This window comes from Hippopotamus amphibius, chromosome 3, assembly GCF_030028045.1.
Source record: "Hippopotamus amphibius kiboko isolate mHipAmp2 chromosome 3, mHipAmp2.hap2, whole genome shotgun sequence".
Taxonomy (NCBI): domain Eukaryota; kingdom Metazoa; phylum Chordata; class Mammalia; order Artiodactyla; family Hippopotamidae; genus Hippopotamus; species Hippopotamus amphibius.
Window position 1 is genome coordinate 174,667,411 of NC_080188.1, and position 17,177 is coordinate 174,684,587.

Below are 17,177 nucleotides of genomic sequence, written 5' to 3' on the forward strand. Positions count from 1 at the left end.
CAGGACAAGTCAAGGTCAAATATACGGCCACAGAGAATAAATGTATGATCTGTACGTTGAGGCCAGTAGGAGCCATTTGTCACGTTGATTTATATGAGTGTGGCTATAAATTACATATAGGGCACTCCAGGTGACATGAACAGAGACCAAAGAATAGGGGAGAAGGGCAGTGCCACAAAAAAGAGCCCTCTTGTCACCTCCATTTCCAGAGGCACACAGAGAAAACGTGTAGGCTGATAGATGACAGATAGGTGGGTAGAGGGTACTAAGTCCTGGACCCAGCATCATCGAGTTGGTCTTTTTCGCCTCCTCTCCCACCAGTTTGTCTCTTTCTTCTCTCCACTGTATTATTCTTTGTTCTACCCTTTCTCTCTTCTTTGTACTGCGCAGTTGGTTGTGTCACTGATTCCTACCTCATCGGGGTAAAGGGGAAGCAAGACAAGGACAGATTTGCAACCAATGTAACACCATGAGAAACGCCAGCTACAGCAAAATAATAGCTCTGGCTCATTATAAGACTGGGAATGTCTTAGTTTGAAATATGTTGTCGGGTACATAAAGATGTTTACACACATACACACACGCACAACTAGACTCTTCTAAATAGCCAAGGGCACGCTCACCACGGCAAATGCCAAAAAAATCTGATAGATGGTAAGCATCAGACATTTCATTTTTGGCAAGAGCCAGTCTACGTCACCTCATGACTAATTTTTATTGGCAAACTCAGTAGACTCAGGAGAGGCCAAAGAAATGTTCTTGAAAATTGGTTCTCCATTTGCCAAATCCTCATGGAATGGTGGCGTTCTTCTTGAGCCTGCTGGGAGTCACTCCTGGCCTCAGACACTCAGCTGTCAGCCTGGAGGGCAGAGAAGTGGTCCCCATCTTTCATGCACAATCAGTGTCCCACACTTTTCCCGCCCATTGATTTCCTCTTTTTCTTTCTCTGCTTCTCCCTTCCCCCCACCCTCCAGAACAATGAAGGAGGGGTGATCGCCCAGCTCCCCAGTGATGTTACATCCTTCAACCAGACAGGACTAAAGCCTGGGGAGGAATATATTGTCAATGTGGTGGCTCTGAAAGAGCAAGCCCGGAGCCCCCCTACTTCGGCCAGCGTCTCCACTGGTGAGTGCCCCCAACCTTTCTCCCTGTGGCCACCCATTAGGTCACGCAGGAAGAACTGCAGACTCACCTGGGAAGCAGACAGACAAAGGGATGCTAGGATTTCTCCCACAGCTGAGATTAATTTTGGTACCTGGTGATGGCGCTATACTACCAGATGCTTAAGGGAATGTCTTCTTTATCCTTGCAAGCACAGAAATCTGGAAAAGTATTCTATAGGGAAACTCTTTGTTAAGCTATCCAGTGTATGTCTTCTGATCTTACTCGTGAAGAGGCCTCAGGGACTTCCCTGGCAGTCCAGTGGTTAGGACACTGCGTTTCCACTGCAGGGGCCAAGGGTTCAATCCCTGGTTGGGGAACTAGGATCCTGCATGCCATGGTGCATGCCCAAAAAACTAGAAAAAAAATAAGAAAATAAAAAAATAAATAAAGGAGGCCTCATTTGTCAGCCCCTAGTATCTTGAGCTTTGGAAACAGAAAGAGCTAATTCACTCTTACTTATTGTGAGATTGCAGAGAGTCACCGGACCCTTCCCAAACCTCGATTCATTTGACAATCGTGAACAATAATACCTCCTTCATGGAAATGACATGAGGATTAAATCAGAGACAGCACACAGAGTGATTAGCGCTGTGTCAATGACAGTGAGTGCTCAATACCTTTTGTGTACACACATACTTAAAGAACACCTTTAGAAGTGAGAGCAGGAAACACATCATTCAAAGTCAGTAAGTGTGGGTTGAGTCACTGTTCAGGGTGACGACTTAGTTGATTATTATTTCATCCCCACAGTTCCCCTCATGCAAGATCATTATGTTTCTAGGTTTGATTCATTAACTGTATCACATTGTGCTTTATTGTTTCCTTAGCTAACAAAGGATGTTCAACCTCAACGCTGTAAATTAATGATTATGATGCCTGTGTGTGTGCCCTCACCAAGAATTTCTCAAAAGTTATAAATAGCTTCTGGTATCATTTTTGGTCCTCATTTTATTGATGGGAGAGTTGAGACTCGAAGGTTAAGCAATGCTCCCTGTTAGTAGCAGAGACTGAGGTAGGCGAATATTGGTATAGCTTTATTTTTCATAAACGGAAACGGACACCTAAGAAAACCAGTCATGAGTCCAGGACAAAGGCCAAGTTGGGCAGCAAAGGGAACCACAACACTCTCTAATGAGCCCATGTTTATGGATTAGTGATTCAAACTTTGTTAACTGGATCCAGGCTAAACAGCATCAGGTGCTGAGGCTTATGTTCAATCTAGAAAACATTGGTTTAAAACTACTATGGCATTAGATTATGATCCATTAGAGCACCAGGGTTCCATGGCAGTGCCTCAAGGCAAGGAGGAAGTGGAGATCCAGGCCTCTACTTACTCCCACTCCCGCGCCCCTCACACCCTCCCACCGAGGCAGCTCCACTTGTATCTGTTTTACATTTCGTACAGTCATTTACGATTTTGTTCTTTTAAAAAATAATATTAGCCCCCCTTCCTCCCCAAAAGGCTTTAAAACCACTGCACTAATCCAAATATGTTTCAGAAGAAACTCTATAGCCATAAAACCTACAAGTGCTCTGTAGGAATCTCTTCAGACACTAGAGGCCAGAGTTTTTCCCCAATTCTGCTTCCCAAAGTTATGCTGGACCCTAAAGAGGTGATTTGGTAACATGTGTAGATTCTCCTCTTCTGATGCAGAATGTTTCAGGGTCCCCAGATCACTTCTGTGATTTGATATTAAGAAAGTATTAGTAGGGGAAAAAAAGTCTGGAAAGCGATGGTTCATAAGAGGGCATTACAGATGTAGGATGCTTTTCTTCCCGTATTGACAGCACTTAGAGGAGATAGTCTGACTCTGCTTTAGTCTTCTATTTAAACCACTTTTTGACAAAATTTGAAGTATTTTTTGGTTTGGAATTTCCTTAAGATTAAAATTAAAAGTTCCCAATCTAGTCATCTGTGGTAAAGCCAAGCAGAAATTTTTTTCAATTAAGAAAAAAAAAAAAAGTCCTAGTTCATATTTTGGGATTGTATACAGAATCACAAAGAAATGGAAAGAAAAATATTTATTCCAGTTTACTTTTTGAGTAGGATGTGTGTTTGTTTAAAAATTAGGGCCTAAGTTGAAAGTAAGCTGATACCTCCTTAACTGGAAGAGGCCACGGCTACCAAATGGCCAACTGAAGGGCAGAGTCCAAGGGTGGCTGCAGAAAAGACGGTTGGCTCCCAGCCCCGTCTGCTGTTTTTAAGAAACGACTGTTATTATTTCCTTCTGCTAAGGTCTGACCCACACCAGCCTCCTCCTGTGAAGCTCTGAGTCCTCACCAGGCACGCTGCCTGGCTTCTTCCAGGCAGGCCATTTTGGAAATTCAAATTATAAGGCCTCCTGCAGCCAGAGCTCTTGGTGCTACACAATCACATCCTAATATGAGCAATCATTATGATTAGGATTTGGGGATTTAAAGAACTGATGGACAAAAGACTTACATGGTCATGTGAGGTTTTGTGACATCTGTTTTTTTTCTTTCTTTTTTTTTCAAGAAGCTCCAGTTTATTGAAATGCTTCTCTTTCTTTCTCATGGATATAGAGAATCATCCATTCCTTTCATTTACTCAACACCCATTTACTGAGTATCTACTATGTTTCAGGCATTATGCTTATTCAGCAGCTAGGATACCATTTCCCCCATCTCATTATTAAATCAAATAAAATTTTAAAGGCCCAAGTTATCTAAAACCACTAAATACAGTGTGTAGAAAACATCTGGATATGTTCTGTTAAATCTCATTATTACTCCAAATATGAAAAACAGAACTTCATTTTAACTCCAAACCAGGTGGCACCAAAACCAAAATGGTCTGGTGATTTTCATTTTGGCTGGTGCCAGACCCAAAATCCTAAGCTGCATAATGGAGAACAGGACTGGGCTAGACTCAGAAAGAGGGTGGGGGGCCCAGTGAAAGGCCCAACTCGGAAAGACTGAGAGGCTCAAAGTCAGGCTGACACAGTCCTGAGGGAGACCCTCCATCCTGAAGACAGATGAGGAGGAGGTCCAGGGTGGATTGGTTAAAAAAAGAGTCTTAGTCAAGACTCTCTGGTAACAAGGAAGAAAAACTGTCTTAAACTAGGTGAAGCAAAAAAGAGAATTTACTGGAAGGACACAGAGTGTCTCATGGAACCCCAGGGCCAGAAATGCATCTGAGTCTCCCAAAAGACTTGAACCAGAAAATGGAAATTCAAGAATCGAGGTATTCTCTATATCCTTCTGGAAGCTCCACGTGGTCACTCATTTCTGCATCTGTCTGTACATTTGCTCCTGAAATTCTGCACCGATTCCTGTGTGTGTGTGTGTGTGTGTGTGTGTGTGTGTGTGTGTGTGTGTGTGTGTGTGTGTGTGTGTTTGAGGGAGGGGTTCCCCACACCAAGCAGTTCTTAGACACCAGCTGGGTGTCCCACCATTTAACTCAACTCTGACATGCTCTACCTGGAGAGAGCATCGGATTCCACAGGTTGAGGACGCCGTCCCCCAAGACTTCCCTCCACTTCAGATGCCATCACGAGTGCAGGTCCTCACCTGTGCTTCTGACGGAACCTTCTGAGGAGGTTCCTACGACCCCCTCCTTGGGTTTGACGAATTTGCTAGAGTAGCTCACAGAACTCAGGAAACCCATTTTCTCACTAAATTACTGGTTTATCACAAAGGATATTAAAGGATACAAATTAACAGCTAGAGGAAGAGCTACACAGTGGGGGTCCCGAACAAAGTAGCTTCTGCCCCTGCGGAATCTGGGGCCTGTCACGGCAGCACGTGGAAGCATTCTGGTTCCCTAAGCAAGAAGCTCTGACCCTGGTCCTTTCAGGTTTTTATGGGGGCTTCATTACACAGGCATGACTGATGGACTGACCAGATGTCAGGGGCAGGACTGGACGTTCCAACCCTCTAATCACCTGGCTGGGTCCCTTTAGCAACCAGCTTCCATCCTCATTTCATTATCATAACAAGACACAACTTCATCACTCTCATCACTTAGAAAATTCCAAGCGTTTCAGGAGCTCTGTGCTAAGAAGGGGAAGAAGACCAGATATGTATTTATTATAAATCACCTTTTCCCCTTTCCCCTCTTCCCTCCCCCCTCCCCCTTCTCTCCCCCGACCCCTCTCTCTGGAGCAGATGTTTTCTATTTATGTGTGAAAATGCTACAAAATGGCCACACCAGCCCTGGCTCTACATGGTTGAAAGCCAGCTAACCAGAGAGCCAGAGTCTGTGTTTCCAGTTGCAAATCCCTGAAGAATATTAATATTAACATTAATCTGCCCCAGCTAGAGGGGTGTAGTCCATAATGAATGAAAACATGGAAGTTGAGCCAACTCTTTTTAGAAGACAGTGAGTAATTCAAAGGAGGGCACGTCAGCCACGCAGACATGCCATGAGGAGTCGAGAACACCACTGTCTATTCTACTCACTGAGCCCTCTCTGTTTTTTCCTTCTACATTCTCTCACCTTGCCCCACCATCATCTAATTCAGTATGAACAGGACCTTAAGTGGGTGCTGGCACCATGGATGGTAAGCCCCCTAGGAAACCAACCAGCTTTTTCCAGGTAACGCCATCCCACAGTGGTGTTCCCCTTGGCCACTCGGTGTCAGAGGCCAGGACTCATAGGGGACACGTGCGGAATAACCCGGGGGGACTGTGTGTGACTGCAGTGCCCACTGGCTCAGGGATATGCAAGAAACAGTGGGGGGGGGGGAATAGCCCACAAGAGGCTGTTCCAAAACTGAGATCCTCGTTTCTACAGAAGAGCACGTTTCCCCAGGAGGCATATTTCATGTCTACAGATACAAATGTCTTTTGGGTTTTTGATCTGTCTTAGCAGCTGGTTGACTGCGCTGTCAGTCTGGCTGAGCTGGGACATCTTCTGGATACTCACGATGCCCTCATTGGCAACCAAGGTGGAAGTCTCAGATGTTTCGATAGGGCTGCTAATTTAATACATCTTTCCTTGGGGCTCAAAGAAGGTGAGAGCTGCGCAGCTAGGCACACACGAGAAGCACAGTTCTCTGTTCTCTGTCCCATAACCAGTGCTGGCCCTCTCAAGCCAGGAAACTGCCCCTGCCCAAACTGGGAAACGCCAAGCCTGAAAAACCACAGCCCCGTGAGAGCAAGACTCAGGGGACCTAAGATCCAGCGTCTGTTACCCCACTGACAAACCACGTGTCCTCGCGAAAGAGATTTTATCTCACTGTGAATCATTTTCCTCTCTGGAAAATGGGATAACACCCATCCTCTCTCTGGCCAACCCGCTAACGTAAGGAGGAAAGGAAAGGAAAGAGCTCAAGTCAAAGGCTCATTTCTCATATTTTTTTTTCTATTGGATCCTTCTCATTCAGTCATTGATGGGCCCACGCAGATCCTGGTTCGAGATGTCTCTGACACCGTGGCCTTCGTGGAGTGGACCCCACCTCGAGCCAAAGTCGATTTCATTCTCTTGAAGTATGGCTTGGTGGGCGGGGAAGGCGGGAAGACCACCTTCCGGCTGCAGCCTCCCCTGAGCCAGTACTCGGTGCAGGCCCTGCGGCCCGGCTCCCGATACGAGGTGTGGGTCAGCGCAGTCCGTGGAACCAACGAGAGCGAGTCCACCACCACCCAGTTCACAACAGGTGAGGCTGTGCGGAGGGAGCGGGGTCTGAGGAGGGGAGAGGGTGGTGCTGGACTAGCTGGTATCCTCACAGCAAGAAGGGCATCCAGGGAGAGAGATGCCGTGTGCTTGGGCATCCACGTATCACAGACACTGCAAGAGAGAAGCAACAGGTTTCTGGGCGTCCTGGTGAGGTCGCATCACAGGGCAGAGGAGCGCAGAGCACTGGATTCCTATGCTACCTCTGCTGCCAGCCAGATCTGTGACTTAAGTTTCTTCCCCTCGGGTCTCAGGTTTCTCCTTTATAAAATGAAGTTTGTCCTACAGTCACTTAAGCATTCCCACTGCTAGCCCAAATGGCAATTTTGTGAGAGTTCAGTGCCCCTTCCTGGAGACGCTTTATTGCTATTTGCCAGAAATGGTCGTCATGATCCCATAAATCCACAGTGACTACACCAGCACGATGGCGCCCTTGGAGTCGTGTAGAGCCTGGCCTGTGTGCCTGGAAGCAGGCCTTCTGTCTGAGAGTCTGTGACTCATCCTGTCTTTTGTGAGCACCGGCAAGAAGGCTAATGTAGACCCGGCTCCCACAGACGGCAGGCTGAGTGAAGCCCATATCAGTGCCACCTGCCCTGCGAGATGACCAGCCGCCCCTTCCCAAGGCTGCAGGACTCTTAAAGAGCTTCACCAACGGTCGGGAAAGGCCAGACCTCCCAACCTGCTCCCTGGCTCTCTCGGAGCCCATCGGGCCAGTGGACCAGTAGGTCAGGCACCATCTAAAACAGTCTCCCTGGTGCTCTCACTGGGTCAGTGGGGGCTGTGATCAGACAGTGAGTCTCTATCTAACCCAGATACCCAGTCTCGGCCCCTCTGCCCTAGGGAGGTCACATGTTAAGGGATGTCTCTGCCAACTCCTAAATTGTCGCAGAGATCAAAGGAAACTGCCGGCATCTGTAAGATCTAAGAACCGGCATCTCCTGATTGGGTAAAGCAGGAGACTCACTAATTCAGGCACCCATATTGAGTGGTGGCCTAAGAGCCTGTTACGGGCTGGGGTAAGCCAGCCAAGGGGCTTCAGGGAGGTTCCATAAACAGCACCATTACCCTCCACCTGTGTTTAAAATCAGCTATAAAAATGGCAAAGAGTAAGACAGGCGGAGGCCAAAATGTCTCCTGATTGGAGCATGTAGCTTAGTGTTAGAGTCAGATGGTCTTGCCAACTGATGGTCCCTGCAGGCCTGGGCAAGACCTCTGTGTGGCGGAAGTTGGGAGGCTACTCCAGTTAGGGCTTACAGCACAGAAGACCAAGCAGAGGCTGATCTCCATGGGCAGGTGGCTCCCATGAGGGAGGGGAGCAGAAGGGCCGTGCCCGGGCCTGCAACAACGCTCACCACGGAAGCAAGGTCATCTTCCCCAGCAGAAGAAAGAGAGAGGCCAGGAATCTCATAACAGGTTCCCAGCCACCCCAAGGGAAACATTAGGAGGGGGAGAAAACTTCCCTGTTACAAGGGAGCAAGTGCGGACATTGACGAAATGGAGAAGGCAGTTGGTTCTGAAAGAGACTCTCTCAGGTTTTCTCTCCAGCCCAGGCAGGGGCCGCTGGGCAGATTTTCTACTGAACACATGCTGGGGTCCCCAGTGACTGAGCATGTATCTTCAAAATAAAGGAACTACATTCTGCCCGTTTCTCCTGCCTTCTTTTCCCTCACTGAACCAAAACTGCTCAGCGCCTCACACAAGGTCCCTTCTTGGTAAGTTCAAAGTCAGCCCTGCCCACCTGCCAGCCCTCACACCCCCACAACGCCATCTGCTCCGGCGGTGGGACCTCCTGAGGGCCACGCGTCCTGCATTCTTTTTTAATTTCAACATAGTTTTTGTGTGAAAAGTGGTTTCTTTGTGCTTTACTCAGATAAGGAGTTTGAAGAGGCAGAAGAGGAGACGAGAGCTCTCGGGTGGCAGGACGAAAAGCGTAATTCTTGACGTTTAGGTCGACAAGATGGAAGCAGGATTGGCAGGTGGCCCAGGAAAATTCCAATCAAGACAATTACATTCTGCCTCCTAGAAGCTTCCGTTCATTGCGTGATTCTCTGTTTCTGGTTGCCTGGTTGATGGGCAGCTGTTAGGTGCTGTCTTCTCCATGCAGCAGCCTGGACCTCTAACCTGCCCCTTCTGCTTGAAGAGGGTGAGGGGCTGTGAGGGGTTGCGGGGGGAGCTGCGGGTAACTCTGCTGACCAGCTCTCAAGGCCCCAGGGTTGGCAGGTGCTGGTTGAATGATGAGAGGGTGCCTGGATCCTCACGGCAGGGCCCTCAGTCATTTCAGAACTCCGCTTAAATTCAAATTAGCCAAAGTGCTTTTCCAGGTGATGGCTTCGACACTAGGCGCGCACTAATTGCACAGGCAATTAAAACAGAGATTTGCTTCCTGCGTGGTGACTGGGATATTTGCCTGGGTCTTAGAGCCTCTCAGAAAAAGGAAAGCACCGATGGAAGCCCATCAAAGCCAGTGGTTGGAGAGAAGGCAGCCCAGTCTCCAGGTGGCTCTGCAGGCCAGTCTCCCGAGCCACCCTGCCCTCCGTAACTCTGGTTGCAGTTGACCTCTTGGGGGAATCCCTAGCACTCTTCCAGTGGATTCTTCTGGAAACCACCGGAGAGAAGCACAGAACAGATTCTCCCTCACCATCCTGGGAAGAGAGCCAACGCCTTGATCTCAGACTTCCAGTTTGTGAGACAATACATTTCCATTGCTTAAGCCACCCAGTGTGTGGCCCTTGGTCGCAGCAGCCCCAGGAAACTCACACAAAGGCCCAAGTCACAACAGTTGGAGCTCCCACCTGCTGGGCAGGGACCGTCCCCTGGGATCCCCAGGAAATGCCTCCACAAGTTCAACCTGGATGGTCCTTGTCAGCCAGCCAAGACCAGCTGCCCTCAATCAAAGCTGTTCTTTTCCCCTGCACCCCTCGTCCCAAGCATCCTCAAAGTCCCCAGCTGGAATATTTAACCAGACTTTTGCAAAGGCTTTGAGGGAGCAGACAAGACAGTACTCACTAGGTCACTTCACACGTGCTTAATGAACATCTAGAAGGTCTAAGCACTGTCCTAGGCACTGAGGCTGCCAAATAAACAAGATAACAAGATCCCAGCTCATGTGAGTTACATCCCAGTGGGGGAAACTGGACAAGGAAGAAGAAAAGAAACATATGGAACCATTTCAATCATGAGAACTCTGCTAAAAGTGCAGTGGATGATATAGAGGGAATAGTCAGAAAGGCCTCTCTGAGGAGCTGAAGTTTTAGCCAAGACCTAAGTGACCTCAGCCATGTGAGGGTCTGGGGAAGAACATTCCAGGCAAAAGTAGCAGCCAGTGCAAAAGCCCTGGGGTGAGGATAAGCCTGCTGTGATTCAGGAGCCGGAAAAAGTCAGTGCAGCTGGAGCACCGTGAGGAAGGGTGGAATGTTCCGAGACGCCCCCTGAGACGCAGGCAGGGCCAGATCACGCAGAGCCCTGCGGGCCACGGTGAGGAGTGGGTAGCAGGAAGCAGCAGAAGGTTTTCAGCAGGAGACCTGCTTATTCTAATTTACGTTTTCGAGGGGAGAGGCCCCAGCCCCAGCCCCTCCACAGGGCCCCCGCTGGAGATCTGGCTGTGCCTTGCCCTGGCTCGCGGGTGTGTTGCAGAGACCAGCCCAGCTCCCACTTGCCAGGGTGCCCTTCAGCTGCCCCTCCTAGAGGTCAGGCGTCAAGATCTGCAGTGGCGGGGCGGGGCGGGAAGCAAACCATTTCACTCCACCCCAGTCCTAAGATGCCCGCCTTCTCCAGCCCTCATTCTCAGGATTGGTCTCTTTGGGGATCACTGACATTGGAAATGTCTAGTCCCTTCAGAGCACACACGGCCACCTAGCCACAGGGCACAGGCCCTAAGGCCAAAACAGCAGAAAACAAAACCATAGGCTAACATTTCCAAGAAACCATTGTCTAACATTTCCAAGGTCTGGGGTCTTTAGCTGTGAAGAGAAGTAGGTAAATATAAGACTCAACCTGAACCCTAAGTGAGTTTCTTTTTGCTCCAGTTAAATTCAGGCCACACACACTCCAAGCCCTGCCCAGTCCTTTGAGAGCCTCTCCTCCCACGTGAGATTTAGGGATGTGAGATTTAGGGACCTGCAGTCCAGAGCATTCCTCCCACACGCCCCTCTATTCAAGCTCCTCTCTCCATCCAAGTGCTAGAGAAATCCCACACACCGCACGTGGAGAAAGCACAGTTTCCAGCATGCTAAACCCACACTGAGTAAGGAAACGTTTCTCAGAAAAATAAGCTGGAGAGGCATAAATCTGCTAAAAGATTCACCCAATTTACATCACTAAACAGAACACTTCTCACTCTGTAGCAGCTGCACTCAGATTGATTCACAGCAGTCCTGTCTTCTGAAAGAACAATCGGTGGAGACTTGCCTGGCATTTGCAAATTAAAACAGTCCACTTGAGGTTTTCCCAGAACAAACGGCTGGTCCACCCCAAAGTTAAATTCAAGTCTCAAAGTCGAGACCTATTTAGAACTTTTTAAGTGGCAGTTTGTCAAGACAACACCTTCTTAACCTGTTCGTTGCTTATGTTATTTCTGCCCAAATAAGCCTGAAAAGATGACCAGTCCTGCAAGAGAGAACCAGCCCCCACAATTGTGGGAAAGACCCCAATGCCAGTGGTCTTTTCATTGCTGTGGAATTCTTGGAACCCCAAGGAGCAAGCATTGGGCGCGCCAGGTTGTTGGCATTCAGGAAGAGCTTTGGAGGCACCAGGAAGTCAGCCCAGGGCTTGGGCACCTAATTTTGTACCAGGCACCATGCTATGCACTTCTACATGCATTGTCTAATCTGTACAACTCCCTGAAAAGGCAGTATTATTAGCCCATTTTACAGATGTGGCCATCAAGGCCCAGTGAGATGAAGACTTGCTCATGGTCCCATTACAATAAGAGTCAGAAGTGGGGATCAAATTGAGACCTGACTGCAAAGCTGACTGATTTGCACTACATCACATCCCCTCTCTATATGCAAACCTTTCAGCAGTGTCTATGCAAGTAAATCCAGGGGAAGACATCTTATACTTCAAAATCTTTCAGTCAATCTTCTGCTTTTGGCTCAGTGATCAAATTTGAAATTACTCTATTTCATCTTTAGCACTTGGATGCCATCTCTGATTTCCTCTTTCCAGGATTTCCCATGCTTAGTCTCAACCTTATGATACTAACTGGTTAAATTTTTCAATTTCTAGAACACCACTAGAACTCCTGAATGCGAATGGGGGACATAGAAAGTGTGTTGATATCTAACTCCCAAGTAAAACTCTCTAACCTGCTCATGGAATCTGTCATGGCCAACCTGGCAGACCAAACGCTAAGGGGCAGCCCCCAGGTTCACTCAAAGGAGATGTGGCTCACCCCAAAGCCTATTCAAGTTCAAGATTCATGACAAATTCACATTATCCTGTGTGATACTGGTGATGTCTGTCTTTTTTTAGAGATTGACGCCCCCAAGAACCTGCGGGTTGGTTCCCGCACGGCAACCAGCCTTGACCTCGAATGGGACAACAGTGAAGCAGAGGTTCAGGAGTACAAGGTTGTGTACAGCACCTTGGCAGGCGAGCAGTACCATGAGCTGCTGGTCCCCAAGAGCAGTGGTCCAACCTCTAGAGCCATGCTCACAGGTGAGTAAGCCCTGGCTCCTGGGGGCATAGCAGTTCCTGAGTCCATACCTTCCCAGCTCTCTCCCCAGTCCTCCAACCCCACATCCAACCATCGCTAAATCCCGTTGACTTAATCCCTTGGGTACCTATCACATACATCCGCTGTTCTCCACGGCACTACCATCGCCTGGTCTAAGCTACTATCACATTCTGTCGTCGCCCCTGCAGTAACCTCCCCACATTCTCTCCTGGCCCCTCTACTCTCCTCTTCACTCCATCAGTGATCTTTTCAAAGTACATTTCTAATGATGCCGTCCCATTGTGCATCCATTTCAGGGACTCCACGTGCTCTTGGGATAAACTCCAAACCCTTGCATGGCCTTGGTTTCCCCACCATCTTCTCTAGTCTCCTCTCCCTCCTGCGTCCCCTGGTGCTCCCTGTGCTCCAGGCCCACAGGTCTCCCTTTTTCAGTTCCTCAAACACCTTCTCCCTCCTGCCACACGTGCTGTCCCCTCTGCCTGCCAGGCTCTCCTACCACCCACTTCACCTCGTGATGTCCGCTGCCCTTCCAGCTCTCCGCTCACCTGTCACTTCTCTGGAACCCTGCCTGGTTCCCAGGCAAGGTCAGGTCATCCTGTCTGGCAGCCTCATCTTGCTGGTCACCACTCACCTCACAGCGCTCCTCAAGTTATCGCTGTATGCTTGTGGGTGTGATTAGCAGGTTGTCAGTCTCCACCTTAGACGAAAGCTCTGTGAAAGGGGGACCATATATCGTCTTGCTCCTCATGACCCCCCAGCATTCAGCACAGCGTCTAGCACTTACTAGGTCCTGGATAAGTGATGAGCAGATGAATAAATGTATGCATGAATGATTGAGAGAAACTGCACATGTTCACTGTGACTGGGGCATAGACTACAAGAGGCCAGCGATAAGGTGAGAGCCTGGTCATGCCTCGGTACCCTATAAAGAGTATGAGTGGGGGGTTGTTGAAAGGTCTTAAATAAGATGATGCAGTGACCAGATTTGTGCAGCTACAGTGTGGAGAACAGATGGGAAGAGGATAAGGCCAAAGGCAGAGAGTGATCAGGAGGCTGTACTGGAGTCATAGGGAGAAAGATAATGGTGGTGTGAACTAAGACAATGCCCTACGTCACCATGATGCTTGGCTGGGGAGCATTCCCTGTCCCATGAGGACATGGGGCCCAACCAGTGCTCCTCCTGGGGCCTTAGACACACTCATCCAGGAAAACCTACCTGCTGGACTTTGCTGAAACGTAGATGGCTGGAAATGCAGGGCACAGTTTTCAGATGGAGGCTGTGCAAAGCAGCCATGGACCAGGGGCCACCAGTGTGCTCGCAGAGACTTTGTTTATCCTGTGTCTTGGTTTCTTGCAAAAGCATGTGTCGTCTTACTAGACAAGGGATCCACAGCAAAGAGTGCGTACAGTAAACAAGGGCAGTATAATCAAAGCTGTTTTCCTCCTGAACTGAAATCCCAGACCGCCTTGCCAAATGAGGCCAGTTAAAGTAAATATAATAAATGTTTTTTTCCAGACAGACGCACTCCTGAAAACACAGCAAGGAAATGGAAAGATATGCTGACCAAGCAGGTTAATGGGGGTGAATTAAACATAGCAGGAACAGACCAGCTGGCATAGGGCCTTTACAGAGAGCTGGAAACATTCACAAAAATTAAGCTAAACAAAAAAAGCTGCAATGATACAGGAGGGAACTGGTTCTAGGCGTAGCCCGTCTCTGCCCAGAGCCACAGGCTGCTTTGGCAATTAGCAATTTTACAAAGATGATGGCTAGTTGTTCGCATAGAGGACACACTATAAAATGATGAGATATAGAGAGGAACTCAGTCACATCCTAGTGATTATTTCCCATTACTGGGGAAAAAAAAAAAAGAAGATTCTACATTCATTTTATCATCTCTCTTATTCCAGGCACCTTCATGTAGTTTTAGCTTATTTAACCTTCACAACAACAACTCATGAGGGACGTGAGAACTAAAATATCACCAGCCATATCAGTAAATGAAAGATGTCACAGCCATCAGACAGCACATTACAGCTGCCCCAGTCAGCATCCCCATTTTACGGATGAGGAAATTGAGGCTCAGAGAGTTTGGAAATGCCTGAGTTCACAAAGCTAGCAAGGGGGCTGTGACTCAAAGACAGTTCTGAATCCTAGTCAAAAGTCCGCATCACTTTTCACGGCTGCTTCTACTAAAGAAGTAACATGGAAGGAACAGTCAAAACTTAAATGTTGCAGACTTACAGGAAATAGAAAATTATTGAGGAGTGAGCTCAGATAGGTTGTTTTTTTTTTTTTTTTTGAGTTGGGTTTATGAAATAAAACTATAAATATATATTACACATAATTATCCCAGGGAGCTCACCGCTGAGAAGATTTATAAAGGCAAATAGCCTTATGTGATTTAAAAGGGGATTATAGGCAAGTAAGGAAATCAAGTATGTCTGTACTTGCTGAGATGCAGATCACAAGGATTGGTGGCACTCTTGCCGTGGTGAATGTGGAAAAAGAAGAAAGGACCTTGAAGGAGGGAAGGCAAAAAGAGGGAGACGTTTGATCCCAGTGCTAAATAGTTGTGTTTTCTCCCTCACCCTCCAACTTGGATGCTAAAAGAGGAGAGTTTTTCAGCTTCCAAGACTTCTTTTCACTTTGGGGGGTGGAGTTGTTCATTCGTTTGTTTGCTTTTGGTTCCAAACAAGTTATTTGCTTGTATATATAAAACAAGACCCTGGCCTCAGTGGCAAGGGCATTCCGGGCTCATCTGAAACAATTCCTCCCTGGCCAGAAAAAGCATAAAGGACTAGAGATTTCAGCTCTGCCCATCCCCGTCCTTCATATCCGCTAGTGAAAAATAACTGTACCCCTAGCAGAAGGTACCATTCTCTCTTGCCCCAGTTTTATCTGAATGCTTGTTTCTGTGGGACATGTTAAGACCTGGAACTCTAGACTCTGTATCTAGGCCCAGTCACGTGCTGTGTGATTTGGAGACATTGACTCGATTTTTCTAAGCCTCTGTTTCATCACCAGTAAAAGGGAAATGATGCCACTTACCTCACAGCATTTGATAGGGCATTAATGAGATCACGTCTTAATGAGCTTAAGGCCATTCTTCTAGCATAGCGAAGTACTCGATACCTGGGTGATGGTGATGGAGGCACAGGAGGAGGCCTGTGAGCTAACTGATGGTTCGGGACGCCGCCCTGTAATAAGTGCGGCGCAGAGTGCAGACCCTACTTCTCAAAGTGGGGCATGAAGACCAGTGGCGAGGGCATCACCCCAGGAGATGTCAGCGGCCTCTTCCTGCTGGATCTACAGAATCAGAGCCTGCATTTTACAAGCCCCTCGGAACACAGGCCCTTCCTGACTCGGGGCTCAGAGTCACAGGGAAGGCTCACAGCGTCCCGCATTGCAACACAAAGGCCAGGCTGGGGCACCGAGTAACAACCATTTCTCTTCCATGATTCTCTCTCGGCGATGCCCAGCGAATTCCCTCTGGAGCATGAATTTGTTTCTCAACCACAGACTCAGTGTCTGCAATGACTTTTCTCTGTGCTCTGGTGGCTTCTGGGTCCCTAGTGATACGTCTTTTTTTAAGCTCAGCTTCTCAGCCTGGAGCACGTCTGCTCACCAAGGTCCCTCTGGGTTAGAAGCGGCTGCCGGAGCCGGGGCCTGGCTCCACCACTGTTTTCTGAGTCGTGGTGAAAAGCCATAAACCATACAGAAAACTCCTCGTGGAGGGAGAGAGGGAGGAAAGGGAGGAGAGTCTCTGTTTTTGGACTAGCATCTGGTTTAAAAAAAACAAAAAGACAAAACCAAACCCCTGCCTGAGACCAGTGCAAATTATAAACGCTGCTCTGGCCCTGGGTCTGAGGGGACTCTACTAACCTGTCCTCAGAAAGGCCTGTGGCTGCAGTGTTTTGTGAACAGGGGAAAGGGGTTTGTCTTCAGCCATCTACGGTCTCCCGCCTGGTCCTCCCGCACTTGAGGAGCCCTGAGGTCAGGAGAATGGCAGGAGCTGGCCCGTACAGCCGCGTGAGCACAGGGCTCTCCCCCAGCTCCGGGGCCCGGCATCACTTCCCCTGCCCACTGCATGGGGCACCCGCTACCCACCTCCTCATGATGCTGCCCAACCAGCTGCCTCTGCAGCTCAGCTACCTGGATCCCCAGTCAACAAGCTGCTAATCAGAAAATCCATCAACAGGGCTTAGGAAACCCAGGGGCTTGAAGATTCCTGCAGACCTCACGGTGCAACATTGGATTGCAAGGAAACAAAGGCCTGCAGCCAGCCACACATGATGTCCCCCGCCCCCCCACCTTCACGCACACGCGCGCACACACACACTCTCCCGTGCTGATGTCTGCAGGCATGCCCCAGTCAGGCCCTGCGAGTTGCGGCCTTCCAGGCTCCTGGTTGCTCAGGACAGGAAACCGAGGCCTCTACCAAATCCTGCGTTGTCTCCTTGGGGCTCAAATGGAGGTCTCGTGGTGAGAAGGTGGGCTCGTGTGGTGCTTGTCCACAGGAGGATTTTCCGTGAAGAAATCTGAGACCCCCAGAGGAGTCCAGCTGGCAAATCCGCGCTGACCAAGGCACTTGGTGTTCACTTCACCCTGTCTGCACTCCCTGACGTGCCAGGGCACAAGCCCCAGACCGAGTGCCAGACCTTCAACGCCCCGCAGGCTCCTCTGAGGAGCAGGAGCCC

The 17,177-nt window shown here is 48.8% G+C and overlaps 1 protein-coding gene across 1 annotated transcript in view; it reads left to right on the forward strand.

Moving 5' to 3' along the window:
* The window catches only part of TNR (tenascin R), a 73,201-nt gene that overhangs the window by 11,706 nt on the left and 44,318 nt on the right, over window positions 1–17,177 (forward strand). The window contains exons 4-6 of the mRNA XM_057728123.1: window positions 975–1,125; window positions 6,513–6,782; window positions 12,272–12,457. Of these exons, the coding sequence (XP_057584106.1) occupies window positions 975–1,125; window positions 6,513–6,782; window positions 12,272–12,457 (607 nt within the window). The remainder of the gene's footprint in view (window positions 1–974; window positions 1,126–6,512; window positions 6,783–12,271; window positions 12,458–17,177) is intronic.